Here is a 20,623-nt window from a genome sequence, read left to right as displayed (position 1 = left end):
ACTTTTGTTCTGGTTTGAAGAGTTTTTGTAGTTTTTTGAGCCGCAGTCTTAAACTTTTGATCAGCTGTAAACAGCCTATTTCAGTTTAACTTGTTGGTTTGTCAATAAATTACTTTTTCAAAGTGCTTTTTGTCACACTCCCCCTTCTTGCTTTTGCATATTGTAGCTCTACTTAAAACCTCAATAACATCCAAAGTGCAAAAGGTAAATTCTAGCAATTTGTCAACAGGTCTCTATCACAAACAGTGCTGAAATTCTGTTTGTGTGTGAAATAACTTTTATCGTAAAATCACCTCACATCAGAAGCTCTAATTTGTCAGCTGGAAGCCTTATCAGAAGGTGTTTAAAATATTGTTGATGCAGAGTTGTTATCTTTAAACCCAGCTGTAACAGACTGAGGAAGAGGGGAGACTGATTAGAAACACCCAAGATTCACACGGAGCTTTTGAAAAGGCAATCTAAGGTGCAGCAAGCAGCAGCATCTTCACTTTGGGATTCAGGCAAACTATTTTTCAATAACACCCCTGCCCGCTCGAGCTTTGCAGACAAGATTTTATTTTCAATCATAACCACTGCTTGGAGTGTTTACCCAGGCCAACGAGGGCTGCAGACCCTGCCTGTGTCCTATAGCGTTCACGGGCAAGGCCGCCTTCCCCTCGGCGCTCCGGGGACAGCAGATGCAGCTGGCTGCAAACTTTTCATTAGTGAGGGCTGCAGAAAAAGGTGGCAAATATTTATCTTTGCACAGATTGCTGAGCAGGGGATGAATACAAAGCAAGCCTCTGGTTTCACACAGTCCCACGGTGTCAGGAAAGTGTGGGATGTGACTTGGTAGCTCGGGGTGCTTGGATGTGAGAGTAATTGCTGTGTGTCAGGTTGGCCTGATGTGTGATTTCTTTAGCCCTCTGAAAACAGACCAAAAGCAGGGAGTCTGTCTTTTTTTAACATGATACTGATTCAAATGGTGTCAAAAAAACGATTAAGACAGCAGGTGTTAGACATCTTATCACAGCTTACTGATCTTTTCTCAAAGAGGGCCACATTTGATTTTGTGAAACAGACTGAGAGCTACTAGTGTCTTTCACCAACATATTTATCAACCATGGAAGGATCACACGAGTGCTCGATTTGTAAACTATTTCTGTAAACTTTGTAAAAATCAGTCACTAACAATGTTGGGAATAATGGCGTTAAAACTAACAGCGTTACAAATTCTGTTACTTTTACTTACGTTTCAAAAGTTATTGCCAGTTGCCCTTACTGACAGTGAAATGAAGTGCTTTACTATGTTAAGGTGCAAATAAAATGTGGGGAGATGTGGCAAACACAGAATTAATGATGTGAACAATCATACTGACACATCTTTAACAAAGAGCTGATGCTAAAGCAAACTGTTCAGCAACAAATATCACACAGCTACCTGTGTGTGTCTGTGTAACCTGCAATCAGAGAGGATCACCTGCAGCGTCTTTGGATCAAACCAACTTTAGGGAGGGAGGGGTGGATGCTTTTTGAGGTTTGAATGTGAGGCACAAGTAGTTGACTTGTTTTGACTTGAAAGAAATATTAGAGATGACAGGACCTTACCTAAAAATATAGGTGTAATCTGGAGAAATTACAAGTAAGGAGTGGAGTGTGAGACTGGGTTAAGTCGTGGGACAATCCCTCCTAAACAGGGAGTGTTGGCTGGTTCATCGCCCTGGCTCTCTCAGTCAGATACAGGACATGAGCTGCAAATTTAATACGCACGAGTCCAGAGCGGTCTGTGGGGTTTAACTTGGCGTTTTCAGGATGGAAATATATAGACACTACTTCAATGTAGATGTAAAAGGCAAGAAAATCCATGTTAACATTGTGCCCTCGAAGCAAAACCTGCTAAAATCCTGAATTCTTTTGCAAAATTTAAGGTTTTCAAAAAAGTAGCACAATAATTCCTCCACTGGTAACTAACTACAGGAATAATTCTGTAACTTATTCGATCACTTTTTTGGGAAAATAACAAGTAACTATAAAAAAGTACTTTTTCAAGTAATTTGCCCAACACTGGTCACTACGTGTGGTCAAACATACTTGTACCATCATTACAGAGTGATGAAATCAAACTTCACCTGTCCCTCAGGTGTCTCTTGATACCAGATAAGCCGTCAGTTTTCTGCAGTGTTACGCGCTGCTTCTGACCAAGGAAAATGTTCTCCATTAGGGGGCGATATGAGGAAAATATGTCAAGATTCTTTTATATCAGGAACAGGATCTGGAATGTATTAGGACTGTTTTTCAGATTAAGACTATTTTGACCTGCAAACAACATATTCAGCCCCAGATATTTCTTATCCTGCATTATGAACTATTTTCATGCACCATTTCATTTATGTGATCTCATCTTGTGACCTGTCATGTGTTTTTCAGCTCTCATTTTTTCACATCCTGATAGATCCATTCATTTAAAGACAAGTTGTTGAGTTTCTGCAGAAAGTTAGCTTTAGACAAAGAGCCTATGCACAGTCCAAATGTTGTTAAGTCAGGCGTCACTATATATACTCTGGTTTTGTTTGCCAACAGAAAATGTAAAAGCACACATTTCAACACATCTGTTGCTAGGCGCTGCCCTGTTTTGCCCTGTTGTCATCTTTGTATTTGAAGTGGGTCATTACTTTGTTTGGTTCATTTTTTGGTCGTGGACACCAAACTGGTTTTGTCTTCAGTGATATTTTTACTACTTTTGCTCCTGTGTTTGTCTGGAGATCCTACATGTAACCATGGCTGCATTGTTTACATGCAAAATCAGCTGTTAGCAGCCTATAGCATGCCAATGCTAACTGGTGCAGGGCCGGATGTTCCCCCACAAGGTGAGGAGAAGGAGGTGAGGACGTTGTGTTGATACTGAGGTGAGAGCTAAGACGTGACGATGTCGACCTGTCCTTCCATCCATCTTTTTTGGTGATGTAAGATCTATCACCAGCTTCTGAAGAAGCTCAGTCCTGGACCCTGTGGAGGTGGAGGCTGGCTGAACTGGAGAATGAAGGCCAAGCTGTCATCATCTACTTTCTTTTGGACCTTTTTGCACTTTCCATACACTTTCTTACTTTTGTTTTCTTGATTGCTGCTGTGACTCCTGAATTTCCCCTCAGGGATAAATAAAGTATTTTCTTTTCTATTCTATAATTTAGAATGTGATTACTTTCAGTGCCATAATTAATACACTGTAAGATGAATTAGAGCCTCATGTGTCTGGCACTGACAATGCATGACTGTAACATAGTAATCCATCACAAACAAAAGGTCTGACAGTGTGCTGGCTGATTTCAGAGTATGACAGTCAGTGCTCAGTGTGTGTGTGTGTGTGTGTAAGGATTATCAAACAATAGGCTTGAATTCTACGAGGGAGGAGGATGTGGTGCTCTCTGTAATTTCTGCGTCCTCAAATGCTTCATATCTATCAAATCTGCAGAAGGTTAGTTTGGTAATTAGACTCAAGTTATTATGGTTTTTGTTTTAGTCCAAGTTAAACAGAAATTAATTCAGACTGCAATCTTCATTCACTGACTCAGGAGTGGTTGCTTCCTGTGAGCGGTGAATATTTATTATTTTGTAGTGACAGAGGCAAAAATAGAAATCAATTTCAACACTGTATTTCAGTTAAATATGAAACCATCACAAAGACTTCAGTCTCTAATAAAAAGGAGAATTTCTCAGACACTAAGAGGCGTACAGAGCTCAATTAACTCTTGGAGCTTCACAACGGTCATGTTGGCTTGTAATTACTTTATCTTTAGTTTTTCAGGTTCCAGATGATTCAATTCACAAACCTGCATGTGTGTCTTTGGCTACATTTTCCTGAAAACACTCATTGTAGACAGGTTTCTCCTCCCCCTTTGTTTATAACAGTGTGTGAGTGTGTTTGTGTGATGAATGGCTCACCAACGGCCTTGCAGGTCTTAGAGGCGGGGTCCATCTCGTAGCCTTCGTAGCACTCACACTTATAATCCCCTTTGTAGTTGATGCAGATCTGACTGCAGGCGTCGGGGTTCTCACATTCGTCAATGTCTGAGGAGGGAAGCACAGCGTGAAGACGTCAAGATGAGAACTTAACTACAGAGACAGACACAGCTTCAATTCTCTCTGAAGAGGAAAGGAATCACATGTTCCATATCCAGCATGAATATTCTTTTCATTCTATCTAGCAATTTCATTCTAATTCACACTTTGCAAACAGAATATCTCTTTTTTTTAGCTCACTTCGTGATTCTTTGGTCTTTATTTTTTACTTAAAGATTCTCACAATGAGGCAAAGCCCAATTTTCTTGGAGACGCTTGTCTGCCTGCACATCCACAGCCTCGTGAGATGATCAATTCCAATCTGATCTCACTGCGATCAGGATTTGGGATGTGTTTAGTCAAGCCTAGCAGCAGCCGTGGAGCAGAGGAAAGTGCTTGCCTGGAAACCTCTAAAGTAAAACAGATCACCTTAACACAACATCAGAGCTCTGGAGCTCTCATCCCTGCTCTGTGTTTGGTTACTGAACTGTCGGCGGGGATAAGAAGCAAAAATCTATCTTTAAATCTAAGTAAATCTAAGTTTCAATGACCATGTTAAAAATAAGTTGATTTCATTATGTTTAAGTGATCAAAGCATAATTATAACTTTTAAAGGCGTGAGTGTGAAGCATCTGTAAGTTAAGACCATGTACAGCAGCAGTTAAAGTTAAATTTAACTCAACCAGAACTTCTGCAAACAGTTTCTAACAACAAAGGCGTCTTGTGGTTTCTCAGCTTGTTAAGAAACTATAGGAACAAAGATGAAAAACCCTTTGTTTACATATCACAGCAGCCAGACTATGAGGTCCAAACAAGGTGTTATTGCACATCAGTCGTGGCTTTTTGATCCATTTTTTTTTCCAGAATGTTCCTATGGCTTACCTCCACAAGTCTTTTTGTCCAGCAGTTTGTACCCAGAAGGACAGTCACACTCGTAACCGATTCTACGGTCCCTACAGATGTGGGAGCAGCCGCCATTGTTGTCTGCACACTCATTCACACCTGCAGAGACACAGAGAGAGAAGGAGAGGCAGGAGATGAAGGACTGAGGATGAGGAAGCACAAAAACCGGTTAAAAATAGAGACTTAGTAAAACTTTGTGCAAGTGTGAATGTGTGTGTTTGCATTGTTTTAATGATGTAGCATATTGAAGGTCCCATATTATGCAAAAATCACTTTATTAAGTCTTTTATTGAAATTTGTGGGTCTTTGGCTTTCCTCCCAGCCCACAAAATGTGATATTTAATGACAAGACCTGCACTTAGTAGAGCTTGTGAATGTGTAATCCTGACCTAAAACAAGATGTTTGGAATTTCCAGGGTTTGCCGACGTCAGTGATTCCCTTTTTTGACCAATCAGGAGCAAGTCTGACCTGATTGGTCCACCGGAGCAAATACCCCCGAATCCCTTCCCCGCCCACTCCCCTACCCGAAGCAGCGGGGAGAGAAATCTCTCCAGCAGCAAGTGTTTTGTGGTTTTTGGTTGTAAACAACCACATAGTTCCATGCACAAGCTTCCCATCTCAGAAGAAGACAAGACTAAGTGGCTAGAGTTCATTTATGAGGGAAATGTGCCAGCTACACTCAGTAAAACTGTGCATGTATGTGCTAGTCAATTCACGGCCGATCGCTTTTCCAACTTTGGACAGTACAACAGAGGGCTAGCCAATAGACTGGTCCTGAATCCAAGCGCATTACCAACCATCCACCAACAAACCTGGGACCCTGGAAATGTGAGTATTTTAAATGCTGTGTGCTGTGGAGCAGATGGAGGAGCTTTTCCTCAGTGTCCCCCCTGTCTCTGTGTTAGCTTCAGGATGCTAACTTTAGCTGCGGTTAGCCTGTTGTTTTAGCCAGTAATGTTACGGTAAATGAGCTTCGCTGTTTTCTAAACATTGTGCACTTGGAGCTCGTGGCGCCGCTCTCAGTGACGCTGAAGAGCGGGGCGGTATCAGCGGTGCCTCGTTTACATATGAAGGCCACGCCCACTAAATCAGAGCGTTCTGAACAGAGGGGCTATGAGAGCCTGGAAACAATGCTGCTGTGCTTGATTTATTGGCTTTTTGGACCAAAACATGTTACTACCATTTCATGAAGACATCAATGATCCATATTAAACTGCAGAAAAGGAGCAGAATATGGGACCTTTGAGAAAAATTTGTCCTCTCAGAAGTGTGTTTGTGTCAGAGATGTTCACAAGTCTTTCTTTGCAAGTCCGAGTCATGTCCCAAGTCTTTGTGGGGTGAGACTTGGTCTAGTCTCAAGTCTTGGGTAACAAGTGTAAGTCAAGTCAAGTCCCAAGTCTCTAAAAAATAAGTCTTATGAGCTTTTGTTACCTGCTGCTTCTGGTCTACTAAGAATACTGCACAGCTTTATCTACAAAAAGCATTCAAAGCATTTATTGTATTATTATCACTCCTATCTGTTAGCATACAGTATCAGTACTGATTAGTTCTTTGCTATATGATCCTTTCCGGGTGAGTTTTCAGGTGCCTGATAAAATCTGATATATGCATCTTTAATCTGGATCGTGCAGACTTTGCACTCAGCACTTCTTTTTTTGGTGCTGTCCTGTTTTTATACCTTGTGGGAAGTTTTTAAAACCAAATGTAACTAGAGAAGTTGCATTTCCTTGCAGCAAATGCGTTGAAATGCTGAAGCTGGAAAAGTTTGAATAAAAGTGGAAAAAACTGAAAATGTAAAATAAAGAAAAAAAATGTTAAGAGAAATGAGGAAAAGACAATGAGTGGATAAAGAAAGTGGATACAGTGGAAATGTAAATCAGCCTACAAAAGTTAAAATAATTAAATAAAAAGAGAGAGAAACCAAACAGTGAAATCTCAAAAATGTAGAAGAAAGCAGAAATCTATGATTAATGTGTAAATGAGATGAGGAGAATAGGACCAGTTTAATGTGTGAACAGAGTCTCGAGTCAAAGTCTGCAAAAGGTAGAAGCAGTTGAAGTTGAAGGAGTAGCAGCCTTTTTTGTTTGATTTGAGTCAAGTTTGAGAATTTTATGGCAGGTTAATCGGCAGTTTTTTTCAGTAGCAGCAGCTGCTTCTCTCAGTCAAATTGAAAACATTCCGCCCTCCGAGAGCAGGAGGAGAGGTGAAAAGAGTGAAAAGTTTGTGTCGCTTTTACAGTGAAATCTCAAAAACAGTTGAAGATATTAAAAAAGTTATTACAGATATCAGTAGTGGAAAGATCAGTGAACATTTTAAAGCAAAAATGAAGTCTGTAAGTGGGAGTAAGCTGAAGTTAGAGCTTGTTGAAGTTGAAGCAGATTTTAGTCAGAGGAGCTGAAATTTCCCATCTGTTTAACATAGAGAAATTTTTTTGGAAAAAGCTGAATAAATAAAAAAGTTTAATAGTTAGAAAAGTGAAAAGATATAGCACACTATTCCTAAACAAGCTGAATAGTTTAAAAGTTGAACGGTGAAAATCGGACAAAATTTGAAGGCTGTGAAAAGAGCCAAAAAACGTACGGAAGAATAAGAAGAAGAAGAAGTGGAACTAGAGAAGTTGCATTTCCTTGCAGCAAATGCGTTGAAATGCTGAAGCTGGAAAAGTTTGAATAAAAGTGGAAAAAACTGAAAATGTAAAATAAAGGAAAAAAAAAATGTTAAGAGAAATGAGGAAAAGACAATGAGTGGATAAAGAAAGTGGATACAGTGGAAATGTAAATCAGCCTACAAAAGTTAAACTAATTAAATAAAAAGAGAGAGAAACCAAACAGTGAAATCTTAAAAATGTAGAAGAAAGCAGAAATCTATGATTAATGTGTAAATGAGATGAGGAGAATTAGGACCAGTTTAATGTGTGAACAGAGTCTCGAGTCAAAGTCTGCAAAAGGTAGAAGCAGTTGAAGTTGAAGGAGTAGCAGCCTTTTTTGTTTGATTTGAGTCAAGTTTGAGAATTTTATGGCAGGTTAATCGGCAGTTTTTTTCAGTAGCAGCAGCTGCTTCTCTCAGTCAAATTGAAAACATTCCGCCCTCTGAGAGCAGGAGGAGAGGTGAAAAGAGTGAAAAGTTTGTGTCGCTTATACAGTGAAATCTCAAAAACAGTTGAAGATATTAAAAAAGTTATTACAGATATCAGTAGTGGAAAGATCAGTGAACATTTTAAAGCAAAAATGAAGTCTGTAAGTGGGAGTAAGCTGAAGTTAGAGCTTGTTGAAGTTGAAGCAGATTTTAGTCAGAGGAGCTGAAATTTCCCATCTGTTTAACATAGAGAAATTTTTTTGGAAAAAGCTGAATAAATCAAAAAGTTTAATAGTTAGAAAAGTGAAAAGATATAGCACACTATTCCTAAACAAGCTGAATAGTTTAAAAGTTGAACGGTGAAAATCGGACAAAATTTGAAGGCTGTGAAAAGAGCCAAAAAACGTACGGAAGAATAAGAAGAAGAAGAAGAAGAAGTGGAATAAAGTCACAGGATAACAATATGTTGAAATGCTGAGTCAGCATTTCAACATAATAAAGTCACAGGATAACAATATGTTGAAATGCTGAGTCAGCATTTCAACATAATGACAAATGGTACAGCAGCAGCTGCAAGCCTATTGCTGATCACCATTGTCGTAATCAGATGTACAAGTGATACCGCGTGATGCCGCGAAGCACACACCCGTGCGTAAAGTGGTTACCATAGTTACCACCAAGAAAAGGAAGGAATCACATCAAGCTCATCAGAGTTTCCTCAACCTTAACAAAAAAAAAATAAAAAACAATGATTGTTCAGGAGTCCCAAAACACGAGTCAGAGTTGAGTCTGAAGTCTTTTGAGATGAGTCCTAGTGCGATTTGAGTAACAGTCACAAACAAGAGTTCCCATCTCTGTTGTCTGAGCATCAAATTTTGGTTGAAAATAGAAGAAAATAAGCTTTATATATGTACAAAAGAGACAGGAATAGAAAACACAGTGTGTATGAGTGTGTGTGTGTGTGTGTGTGTGTGTGTGTGTGTGTGTGTGTGTGTGTGTGTGTGTGTGTGTGTGTGTGTGTGTGTGTGTGTGTGTGTGGAGTAAATCCATTTGCATGCTCCAAACGTGACCCTGTGGCAGACTCTTCGCCAAATTCACCTGGATCCATTCCACTCTCCAGCAGGGGGCTTGGCTGTAAGTACCAGGTGCCACTCCACTATGATACCCATTGTTTTCCCTTTTTTTGTTGCACCACAACAGATTGGACTCCCTCTAAGGCATGCTTCCTTTAAGTCCTTCCTTTTTGTATCAGTTCTCATTCACTCTTTTGTCTTTCAACTCCTCTCCTCCTCCCTGAGGGAGTGGAGGGATCACTGCATACAGCTAAAGCTGGTACTTCATTACCGGTTTGCATTAAAGATTTAAGCTCCAAGGCTACAGGTGCTGCTGTGAGACAGGGAGAGTGGGAGGGAGAAATGAAGAAGGAGGCATCCAGAATAGTCTTCAGAGGAGACTGTCAGGGAGTAAGAGGGAGGTGAAGTCTTTGAGAATCTTGGCAGGATGTTTCAGTAAAGTTAGGTTTTAATTTACAGCATGGCTAAAGGGTTGTTCGTAAGAAGGTTAAACCAAATTAGTGTGTGACATCGTATTTGATTCAATCATTTTTATAAAGCAGGACATCTGAAGCTACATTACAGGCCAGCAATACCTTTATTCAGTCTCAACTTCTATTTTCAACTTTGAATTCCTGAAAGTGTCCTTGTATCCTGCTCCATGATGCTTTAAACTCAAACGCAGGCGGGTTCAGTTTTTACTTATTCATTTTTATTTTATTTTTGGAGTCACAACCTGAAATAACACTCATGTCATCACAAATCTTTTCCCTTCTCGCTCTCAAAAATGTGTTTGAATAAACTTCAAACAATTCCTCTCACTTCCTACAATAATCAAAGTTGTTAAGTTCACCTTGAGGGAACATGTAAGTGCTTCACAGTAAATCTTTTACACTGTTCTAACTTTTTGTTTATTTCATCCCCCAAAGCTGTAAAAAGCATATTTTAAGATTCATGTTGAATTTTTAACATGTCTGCACAGACCTGTTACTGTTCTGTTAACAAGAACCTTCACCTCCAATCCACTCAACACATTTTTTAACAAGTTTCATCCCGTTTCCATCAATGGATGGCCTCTTTTTCAATAGATGCTCAAAATCTTTTGAATTCTTTTCTGTTAGAGTAAATACCTGCGGTAAAGGCAAAGGGATGAGAAGTCAGACAGTGGCTACGTTAACATGCAGTCGGTAACCCTTTCATATTGGAAATATTAGCAATAGCCTGGTTGCGCACGGCTAAGTTAACACCAAACCCCTCAAAAGATCACCTCTGGGTTACTCCTTTTCTAACACGGATATTTAGTCATGTATGCGCCTATCGAGAGGAACATAAGTTTGTGTTTTGTGCATGTTCTGTTTGCAAGAAATCTTGATCTTTAGATTTTTGTTGTTGCTGATGTTGCTATGGATACTAGAAGAAAAAGCGGAAATGACGCGTGTTGTGTCATGATGTTCTCCATGCGTCAAGATGTTGTCCGTGTGTCACTGTTTTAATTTGGATACCATTTAATTTTGATTAATTAATTAATTAATCAGTTAATTATGTAATTAACTAATTAACTGTGATTTAAACAATTCCTCTCACTTCCTTCAATAATCAAAGTTGTTAAGTTCACCTTGAGGGAACATGTAAGTGCTTCACAGTGAATTTTTTAGACTGTCCCAATTAATCTAATTAATTTCTGATTAATCTAAATTTCACCTCAGGGATCCTAAATTTCACCTTGGGGATAAATAAAGTATACTCTATTCTATTCTATTCTATTCTATTCTATTTTATTCTATTCTATTCTATTCTATTCTATTCTATTCTATTCTATTCTATTTTATTCTATTCTATTCTATTCTATTCTATTCTATTCTATTCTATTCTATTCTTAACAGGAATAACTCTTTTACAGGTGTAAACGGGTTACTCTGAATGTTTCAGAAACCAGAATATTGACCTTAACCCAAATATTGACTGCATTTAATTGTAACCAATGACTGATCTGTGACCTGTGTTACCTCTGGTTCAGCTGTTCCAAAGCCTTGATAATGAATGGTTATTCTATTTTCAGTGCACATCTTTTCTTTGGTCAATTCTGTACACTATAAAGTTTTTCTTTGTTTGCCTTTAACCCCTTAATGCCTAAATTAATTCACAACTATAAAAATAGATTGTTTTATGTGTTTTTGCATTCTTACAGATGATAAATAAAGGAAGGATGGTAAATTTGAGTCGAGTACACACAACAGTTATAACTAAGTTATACCCTGTCTGGTCTTTGATGCAGCTGAAATGACCTTTTTACCGCATTGCATATTCTATGCAAACCAAAGATCCTATCAGATCCACTATGTCACAATATATTAGTCAGGGGATGAACTTGTCATGTCTATATAAATAATATAACTTAGTCATAACTTTTTGTGTGTATTGTACTCATATTCATAATCTCCACTTAATCTTGCATCTATAAGAATGCAAAAAACACACAAAAACATCTGTTTTTACAAGTGTTAATTAATTCAGACAGTAAGGGGTTAAGGGCTAGCTTCATGGCCATACCAGCACCCAACTTAAACCTTTTTAAACTCTTTATCACCCAAGTTTCTTATGAGCCTCATGGGCTTTTTTCTGTTATTTTGACCTTTAAAGAATCAGCTGAGCTGTGCTCGAAACATCATTGCACTCGGATTCCTGTGCAGTATCATAGTACCCCTGATATCGCCATAAAGCTTCTGTTTTCTTCCTTGAGGAGCTGTTTGAATTTTCTCACAAGCCAAAACTGTTGATAGGGAGTTGCTGTAATTTAAAGGTTTTGACAAACAAAGACAATAAGAAGTAGGGATGTCCCGATACAGATGATTTGATTTCTGATCTGATCTGATTTTTTCATATGTTTTGCAGAAACCGATCCAATACCGATACCTTTCTCTGTTAAATACCTTACTCTGTTGAGTGATTCTGTTGTAAATGACGTCATATTTGTTGTATTAAAGTGAGCCCTGTTGGTACCTCCTCAAGGAACACTCATTTTACAAATGTTGCAAGACACTGTTTTAACACACAGGGCATATGTTTGCAACATGATTTGATTTACAGCAGTCGTAAAGCGTGATGGTGCTGAAAACACATGAAAACTGGATTGGTTCTGGTCATGTAACGAAATCCGAGGCACTGATACCAATCAGTGTATCAGATCAGGACATCCCTGATAAAAAGCGCAAAAATGCAGTCCCAAAAGCTAATATTAACCCTTTACACTTTATTTTAAAATTCCTGTTTTAACAGCAGAATTAAACATGTTTACAGCCTGATTTAAATACAGAGTCAATAGCAACAGCAGAATAAGCTGTTTGGCATTAGGCAGGAAAGATTTAGTAATTTCTATGGGCGCAACCCACATACTCAGCTCTTCGGCTCATCCCACAAATGCATGTTCCTTCTAATGAGGCTCCGATTAAAAGGGGAAAAAAAAGCTTTTCCATGGTATGAAGTTTAGAACCAAGAAGTTTGTGCTGTTTGGTTGGTCTTGAATACTTTACAGCCGAGTTATTCATACATTGACACAATCAACAGGCGGATGATACGACTGAAAGGTTGTTGTGTTGTAGCTGTTTGCTGGGAGTCTTAAGGTCCTTCACAGCTCGACCTCTTTGTCATTAGTTAAACTGATCAAAAGATAGGATGAGTCAGTTTTTCCTTTATAAGTGCCTCATAACGCCTCTGCAAAAACCAGCGACATAGACGACCAGACGTCACTGAAGCTCTATGGCCTCAGGTTATTTCGCAAATTGATAGAAGGTTGTGATAATGCTCCAAACAGATGAACTGTCTGATACATGCTGATAAACTCATACTTATATAACACTTCAGTTTGAACCACTCTGCCACACTTTGGTCTGACTTTTCACGATCTAGATGTTGCAAATAATTAAAGTCACAGCTTAAAGTGTTGGTGCAGGTTTGTGAAAATCATGTTTTACATTAATGATATGGTTACAGAGCTTCCTCATTACAGTTTATATCCATCTGCTGTGAGATCAGAGAGCGCTCAGAGGGCAGCACATCCACAGATTAATTTATACACATGTGACTGTCTTTAGACCCGACCACTTCACAGCGAGGCTCAAGACTGTGCACGTAATCAAGTAACATTTCACTCCACCTTCAAGTGCTTTGATGGCAAACATGTCATTACCTCCAATCATTTCATTGATTTTGTTAACAGGCGCTGTATGTTTTTCTAAACTTCGACTGGAGTGTGGAGCTTGTGATGTTTGATCCGCGACTAAAGCTCATTTAGAGGTAATTATCTATGGTGTGAGGATAATCTATGTGGTTTCTTATGGGTAATGAAGTCAGGGCACGTCTTTCAGGCTAAGATAGCACTAAGGGGAGAACCGCTCCACTCTTTGATCATAACAAGGCAGTCAAGAAATGTCCTGATTTCTCCTGCCTTGATCAAATGAAGCTCCTTACCAAGAAGAATGACCTCCCACATAAGAGGCAGCTCATGATGCCTGTGTATGCATGAGTGCGTCTGTGCTATTACACAAGCATGTATATGAATTTATGTGAGCCTGAGGTGGTGATCGGGCTAATGAGAAACAGGGTCTGTGGGTGTTTTTAGTGCGGAGACAAACAAAGAGGAAGGATCTTACCGCACTCCTTCATGGGCTCATCGGACCAGTCTTTGCAGTCTTTCACGTTGTCGCACACTTTGCTGCTGTCGATACACTCCCCGTTCTTACAGCGAAACTTCCTTGGCCCATCGCACTTTGTAACTGCAGTGAGAAAAGGGAACAAATAAGGGGAGGAAATTAAATGTGGCACCTTTGTCTGACAAATAATGCCTGAAAAGTTTCAGTGTTGTTTGTGAAACGAAAGAAGAGGAGAAGAGGTTAAGGTTAGTGATGGTTTGTTGAGGTTTTAATTGACAGAGCTTACTAGGTGCAAAACACATAAAAGCAAAAGAAGCCCAGGGGCAGGAAATCCAATTAATCCATTTTTTTTTCACAGCTGCATCCTGACTTTATTCAACCTTGGTTAGAAAATGCTGTTTCAAACCGGGGAGCTTTTTTAGGGACTTGATCTTACTTTGCAGCTTATACAGACAAATGATGGAGGGCTGAAAAGTTTGTAGCCTGTCTAGGGAGGAGTTATGCCATTGTAACAAAACCTTGCACGCATCTAATTCAACATTTTCTGACACTTACAGCATTGTTTATTTTTAGATTAACTGATGCTGATGTAGTGTTTGAGGACTTTGAAAAGTAGAACCAGAGATATTTTGTGAACATGGATAAAATTTGGCTCTGCGGTGTTATCAAATGTAGGCAGAAAAAGGGATTTACCCACAAAGACATTCATGTCGACAAGGGAAGAGGAAGAGCCTTAAAGATGACCCAAGGTCTGGACGTCCTGCCACAGCAACACCCCAGGAAAACATCAACTGTGTGGATTGATCATCGACCACATGGTGATGGATGACAGACGTTAACTGTTAATCAGATAGCTAATACCATAGCCATCTCCCGTGAATGAGTTGAGAACATTCTGCTCAAAGAACTTGGCATTTCAAAGGTGTCCGCTTGGTGGGTGCCACACCTTTTGAAGCCTGATTAAAAGCACACCAGGCTGGTCATGACGCAGGTGAACTTTTTGAAGCAGATCCAGCCAGTTTTTTTAACGTTTCCTCACCCAAGATGAGTGTTGGGTCCGTCACTTTAAGGCAGAGACCAAACAGCTGTCAGTGCAGTGGAAACACCCCTTTCTACTTCTCTAAAGAAAGCCAAGGTGGTGTTGTCAGCAGGGAAGGTGATGGCCTCGATCTTCTGGGATGCAAAGGACAAACTATCGACAAAGAATACTACGCTAACTTGCTAAGGGGAACTGGGAGAGGCAGTCAAGACAAAACGGCCTGGAAAACTGAAAAAAGGGGTCCTGCTACATCAGGACAATGCTCATGCACACAAATCTGTGGTTGCAATGGCTGCTGTAAGAGACCACGGCTGTTTTCCAAGCCACCTATTACATACTATATATGAATGTAGTACGAAGTAGGCACTGCATACCACCTTCTGCTTTTCTATGTAGTATATACTCAAACTGTTCTGTTGGGTCTGTTTTGTAGCATACTACTCTGGTTTTAAGTTTCTGAAGGCGGGGCCACAGCTGCTGATTTTTTTTTTTACCCTTATTAAAATTAAAACAAACAAAAAATTAGTTATTTTGTTAATACTATAACAGCTGAATCATTATGTTTCATTTTCAATCTTACACCAAAAGTTTTATTGTTTACTTTAAAAAAATCTGGAGGGGACAGACTTATTATTTTTACAGCTGATGAAAAAAACACTTCTATATAGTCCACGTATGGTTAAAAAAAAAAACTAATTGTTGGTTTATACAGGCTTTAATGAATTTGTAGAAGTAAACACCTCTTTATAACCAGAATTAACAGCAACAAGATTTATCGGTGTTTCTTTCTCATAACTTCACTTCTATCTCATGGACTGTCTAACGTTAGTGTTGTTGTATTGTAGTTGTAATGCAGACTCATTCCAGTAGATGGCGGTAATTCACCGAAACCTGCCACCCGCATTGACAAACAGTGTTAGCGCCATGCATTGTGGGAAAAAGTATGCTAGGTAGACTGGTCTGTTGCACACTGAGAAATTTTCCTGGATTAGTAGGACATCCAGAAATTTTTGGCAGACTGCAGAGTTTTCCATACTGCCTACTACAGACTGAATTTCAGCCAAAATAGTATTCACTGCTAGTGTCGCAGGTGGTTTGGAAAACAGCCAGAGGCTTTGTACTGGTTGATCACCCCCATATTCTCCTTATTTGGCACCATTTGACTAAACACTTGGCTGGGAAGTGACACCGGACTGATGATGAGGTCATATCTGCTGCTGAGGACTTTTTCGATGAGCAGGATGAGCGCTTCTTTACCACCGGGATCCAAGAAGTGTATGCACTTCAGGGGAGACTATGTTGAAAAATAAACCACGCTGTAAGTGTCAGAAAATATTGTATTCAATGCCAAGTTTCATCACTATTGCATAACTCCTTCCCAGTCAGGCTATGAACTTTTCAGCCCTCTCTTGTAGTTCTGTGGTTGTGCTATCACAGGTTTGGATTACGTGGTGACTACTCAGCAGAACAGCGTCCACATTATGTGTCAAAGGTTTCAAATCAGCCATGGTTTGTGACTGACACACAGGCACAGCCAAGTCCAGGTGCATGCCCACTCCAGCATGCTCTTTGAGCAAAGTGTGAAGAGTAAAAAATCGATTCCAGCGTCACAGCCACACTTCAAAACACACCGACTTTAAGATAAAGTTCACTGCCAGGCTGAGTATCTGATGACGACCTTGAGCTTTCCTGTGCACTACAAACCTGTATGTTACCTCTCCGTGATATACGTGTGGAGAAAAAATACTGCTACACTGCACTCTGTAACTTGTTTGCAAATGTGAGTTACGCCTCTCTCCTTCTACAATCGCATTTCACAGTGAGCTCTCCTCGTATCCTTGTAAAGGAGATTTAAGACAGAATTATACTGAGAGTCTCTAAATACTTGGAGACTTTGGCCTCTTATTGCTCCCATTCCTCTAAATCTGAAGCCTTGCCAGTGCAAAATTTACTTGTTTCAATAGTTTCTCATGGGGCAGACTTCACCAGTGCAGCCAACTGCTGCCATCTGCGCTACACTCTGCTGTATCCCACGTGAATTTGGTGTGAAGAGTTTTAATTTGATACATTTATCAGGCAGACTCAAGTTTGACAAAAGACTTGCACATGAAAATGGATTAAATGTGTTCTTAATAGTCAAATATGGAAAATATGTCCTGTTAAACTCTCTTAAAAAAGCCACACCTGACTACCTGCGTAGATGATTAAAAATCAATTGAAGTTCAGGTACAAAGGAGGTTTAAATGCGACACTCACTGTTGACACAGCCAGCTTCATCACTGTAGTCCGGGCAGTCGTGAACTTTATTACACTGCTTGGTGCCGTGGATACAGGACCCGTCTCCACACTGGAACTCATCAGGTCGGCATGTGAGCAGAGCTGCAAGACACAATGAGAAAAAAAAAATAGGAAATTGTCATCTTTTGGTCAATTTTCCAAAGATTTTAAAAGGCAGAACCTTTTTACATTCACAAAGAATATTTTCAATAGTAGCTGCTCACAGTGAATGATAAAAATATGTTTATATTTTTATCAAAGACTATCTCAGAGGGTTTTTGCATTAAATTATTAAGCTGTTTTTTATCCTTCTGTCACAAGTCTTAGCCCAAATGTTACAATAGAGAGATTATTTGTTTATCAACAATGGCGGATACATGCGCAACTTGGGTGCAGAAACACTGCAGAGTATAATGGTTTGTCAACTGACATAGAGGAGTTAACCACCAAAAAACACATTTTTGACATAATATCATCACTTTGACGGGCGATAAACGACTCACAGGTTTGTGAAATAGCATTAAGTGGATAGAAGATATTAGGTGGACAGACATTTTTGTCAGAGAAATCACTCGATGCTCATGAGTGCATTATCTGTGGACACTTACCAGACTGTGACATACTGGGATGTAAACGTGTGTCATTGATTAAGAAAGCCTCCCAAACCAAAAAGAGCCCACAGACTGCTGAGTCTGAGACCCAGTTAGTAATAAAAGAACCAGAAAACTACATCCAGAGAACTGCGCCAAATCAGAATTTCAATGGTTGAGTATTTCAGGGTTACTAGACTGGTCAATCATTTCATATTATCCCATAATTTTACTTTGGACATAAAACCTGATTCTGTCAATCATAAGTTATAGGTTCACTCATTATTTACTGTCCATATTGAGTCCATGTTTGGTCATAGCCTCAGCCCCAAACCAACTTTTTGTTAAACAAGCAAAGTCAAATCTGTGTTTTGAGTCTCAGCAGTCAATATTGCTTGTTTGCAGTCAAACCTGGTAAACTGAGTGTGACCCTGTTAACTGGTGACTTTTGGCTGTTAATCGCTGCTACCATTGGCTGAAAGTCACCAGTTAGCATAGTCGCTTTTTGCTCCAAAACACCAGATGTGCTGTAACGGTCAAAACTTGACAGAAGTTGTCTCTGTTGTGTAGTGCTGTTTCTACAGAATGACCGTACATTTTTATGCTGCTAACAGGTTGAATTTTGTGTTTAAAATATGCTAACCCGTCTGAATGGAGCAAAATGATGCTTCTGCGGTCTAGATGCGTGTGCAGGTTCACGATGATGTAGACCAGGGATGTCAAACTCGTGCCATGGAGGGCCAAGAGGCTGCAGGTTTTCCTTCCAACCAAACACTCCACCAGCTGATTCCACTGATTACCTCACCTTCAAGCAGAGAGCAGGGACTAATCAGTGCAACCAGCTGGTGAAGTTCTTGGTTGGATAGAAAACCTGCAGCCTCTTGGCCCTCCATGGCACGAGTTTGACATCCCTGATGTAGACTGACAGTCTCTCTATACCATAGACTGCAAAAAACTAAAATCTTATCAAGTGTTTTTGTCCTATTGTAAGTAAAAATTGTCTGATTACACTTAATATAAGCCACATTCAACTGACCAGAACAAGAAAACTGTCTTGTTTGAAGTTATTTAAAGACAAATAAGGTATGAATTGCTTGTAACAAGGAATTATAAAATATGCTAATGAAACAAGAAAAATTTGCTCAAAAAATTCCTTTAACTTTTATCTTTTTCCATTGGCAGATTCAGACCTCTTTTTTTCTTTTAACAACTTGAAACAAGACATTTTTCTGGACTAGTCTGGTGAATGTGGCTCATATCAAGTCAAAAAAGACATTTTCTATGGAAAAGATTTCATTTTTTTTCCGGTGATAGTATTAATAAAAACAATGTTTTCATCTCTAAAACCCATCATTATATTATTTAATTGCTTTAGGCCCATATTTTAATGAAACAATAATAAAAGAATGAACATTATTGTGAGGAAAACCTAAAAACAAGATAAGCAACCTCTGCTAAGCTGTGCTAATGCTAGCTAAAGATCTGCTCTCAGCCTCATTAAAGTTTGAGGCAGATGAAACACAGATTTATAACACTTAAACACTTAAATTCTAGTTTTGCCACTTTAATTTATCAAAAGAAAGGGCTTAAAATATTTAATAGTTTTTTGCTAGCTTGATAAATGTTAAAAACTTTGCTAGCATCACAGTGTGCTTCTCTGACACTCTGATATATTAGCTTCTGGTATCAGCCACATTTGCTGTTTTGGAGGAAATAATGTTTATATTTTGTTGGCAGCTCATAAATAAAGCTTTAATTTCTGGATTTTTACTGGGATACTTCAAAATACCACATTTCAGTGAGTACAACTTCACACCCAAGCTCTTATTCACCGTATTGTTCTGATTTTACTTCATCCCAGCTGAGACAAAGCTGGCACACAGTCATACAGCCATTCGACCTTCTCTATGAAGATGTGCATGTGTGTGTCAGCCCAGAGACAGTTTTTTTTTATCTTTCATCAACTCTGAGTTAGGTTCAATCCCACAGTAATCACTCATACACAAGGCTCACCTACAGAGAAAAGCCCCGGTGGAAATGAAAACCAGGCAGGTATTCATTCACTGTCTGAGGAAAGCCCACATTCGGTGACCTATTGAGTATGTGTGTGTGTGTGGAGGTGTGTATTAGTATTTGTTTGTGCTAGCTCTAGCGGCGGGGGGCAGGTTTATTTAACTCATTCGTCTTTTTAACTGGCTGTTTAATTATTCATGTGTTGTGTTTTGGACCTGCTCTGCCAAGGGAACGCAGGCAGACGTGATCAATGATTGTCGAGGCCACAAAAAACTCTGTGGCATACTATCAGTGTACCAGGAAATATGCAATAAAATACACAAGAGCAGTAGGTAAGCAGATTCAAATGGAAAAACTGAAATACATGTGTGTGGCACAAATGTGTGGAAACCTCCGGTAACATGCAGGAAAGCTAAGGCATGTATCCTGAGCTGATTTTTCCGGCTAAATGATCAGGATCCGAGCTCAGGTAATTATGATAAATCCTCCGGATGAAGAGTAATGTTCACAGATTGCCATCTGCAGAAAAGTTGGCAGGTGGAAACGGAAGGAAACAACTGCAGATACCATTCAAACATTTCTCATTTACATTAACCTCCTGTCATCCCTCTCGCAGTCACTTGTCTCAGCATGTCTGAGAGGCAACACAGCATTATTGAGACAGATGTTTCAAATAGGATGGGAGATAATAACCAGGGGATGGGTCTGTTCGAATCAGCAGAGCTTGATGGAAATGAGGAGGAGGAGAGAACAAGCTGAAGATATGCAATGATTCTCACATTACTCATTTACATTGAAATGTTGCACCTCCCTCAGGTGAGCTCAGCTCCCTCATTTACATTACACAGACATCTGAAAGTATTACATCTTGTTTGACATCGAGCTCCAACCTCCTATTTTCATTCTCCTCATGATAGTCACGAACACATACACACACAATCAAATCCATATCATACACACAACTGCTGCCTCATCACTTCAGAGAGGCT

The 20,623-nt window shown here is 39.4% G+C and overlaps 1 protein-coding gene across 6 annotated transcripts in view; it reads right to left on the bottom strand.

The window, feature by feature from the left end:
- The window catches only part of lrp8 (low density lipoprotein receptor-related protein 8, apolipoprotein e receptor), a 292,858-nt gene that overhangs the window by 71,088 nt on the left and 201,147 nt on the right, over positions 1-20,623 (bottom strand). For all 6 annotated transcript variants that reach the window (XM_074667517.1, XM_074667521.1, XM_074667519.1 and 3 more), the window contains exons 6-9: positions 17,011-17,133; positions 13,716-13,838; positions 4,918-5,037; positions 3,919-4,044 (exon numbers count right to left, since the gene is read on the bottom strand). In XM_074667517.1, coding sequence (XP_074523618.1) covers positions 3,919-4,044; positions 4,918-5,037; positions 13,716-13,838; positions 17,011-17,133 — 492 coding nt within the window. The remainder of the gene's footprint in view (positions 1-3,918; positions 4,045-4,917; positions 5,038-13,715; positions 13,839-17,010; positions 17,134-20,623) is intronic.

This window comes from Halichoeres trimaculatus, unplaced genomic scaffold (genome assembly GCF_033239565.1).
Source record: "Halichoeres trimaculatus isolate MK-OKI-2021-1 unplaced genomic scaffold, fHalTri1.1 fHalTri1_scaffold_4, whole genome shotgun sequence".
In the NCBI taxonomy this organism is placed as follows: Eukaryota; Metazoa; Chordata; class Actinopteri; order Labriformes; family Labridae; genus Halichoeres; species Halichoeres trimaculatus.
The sequence above is the reverse complement of the archived record's forward strand: the minus strand, read 5'-3'. Positions and strand labels throughout refer to the sequence as shown.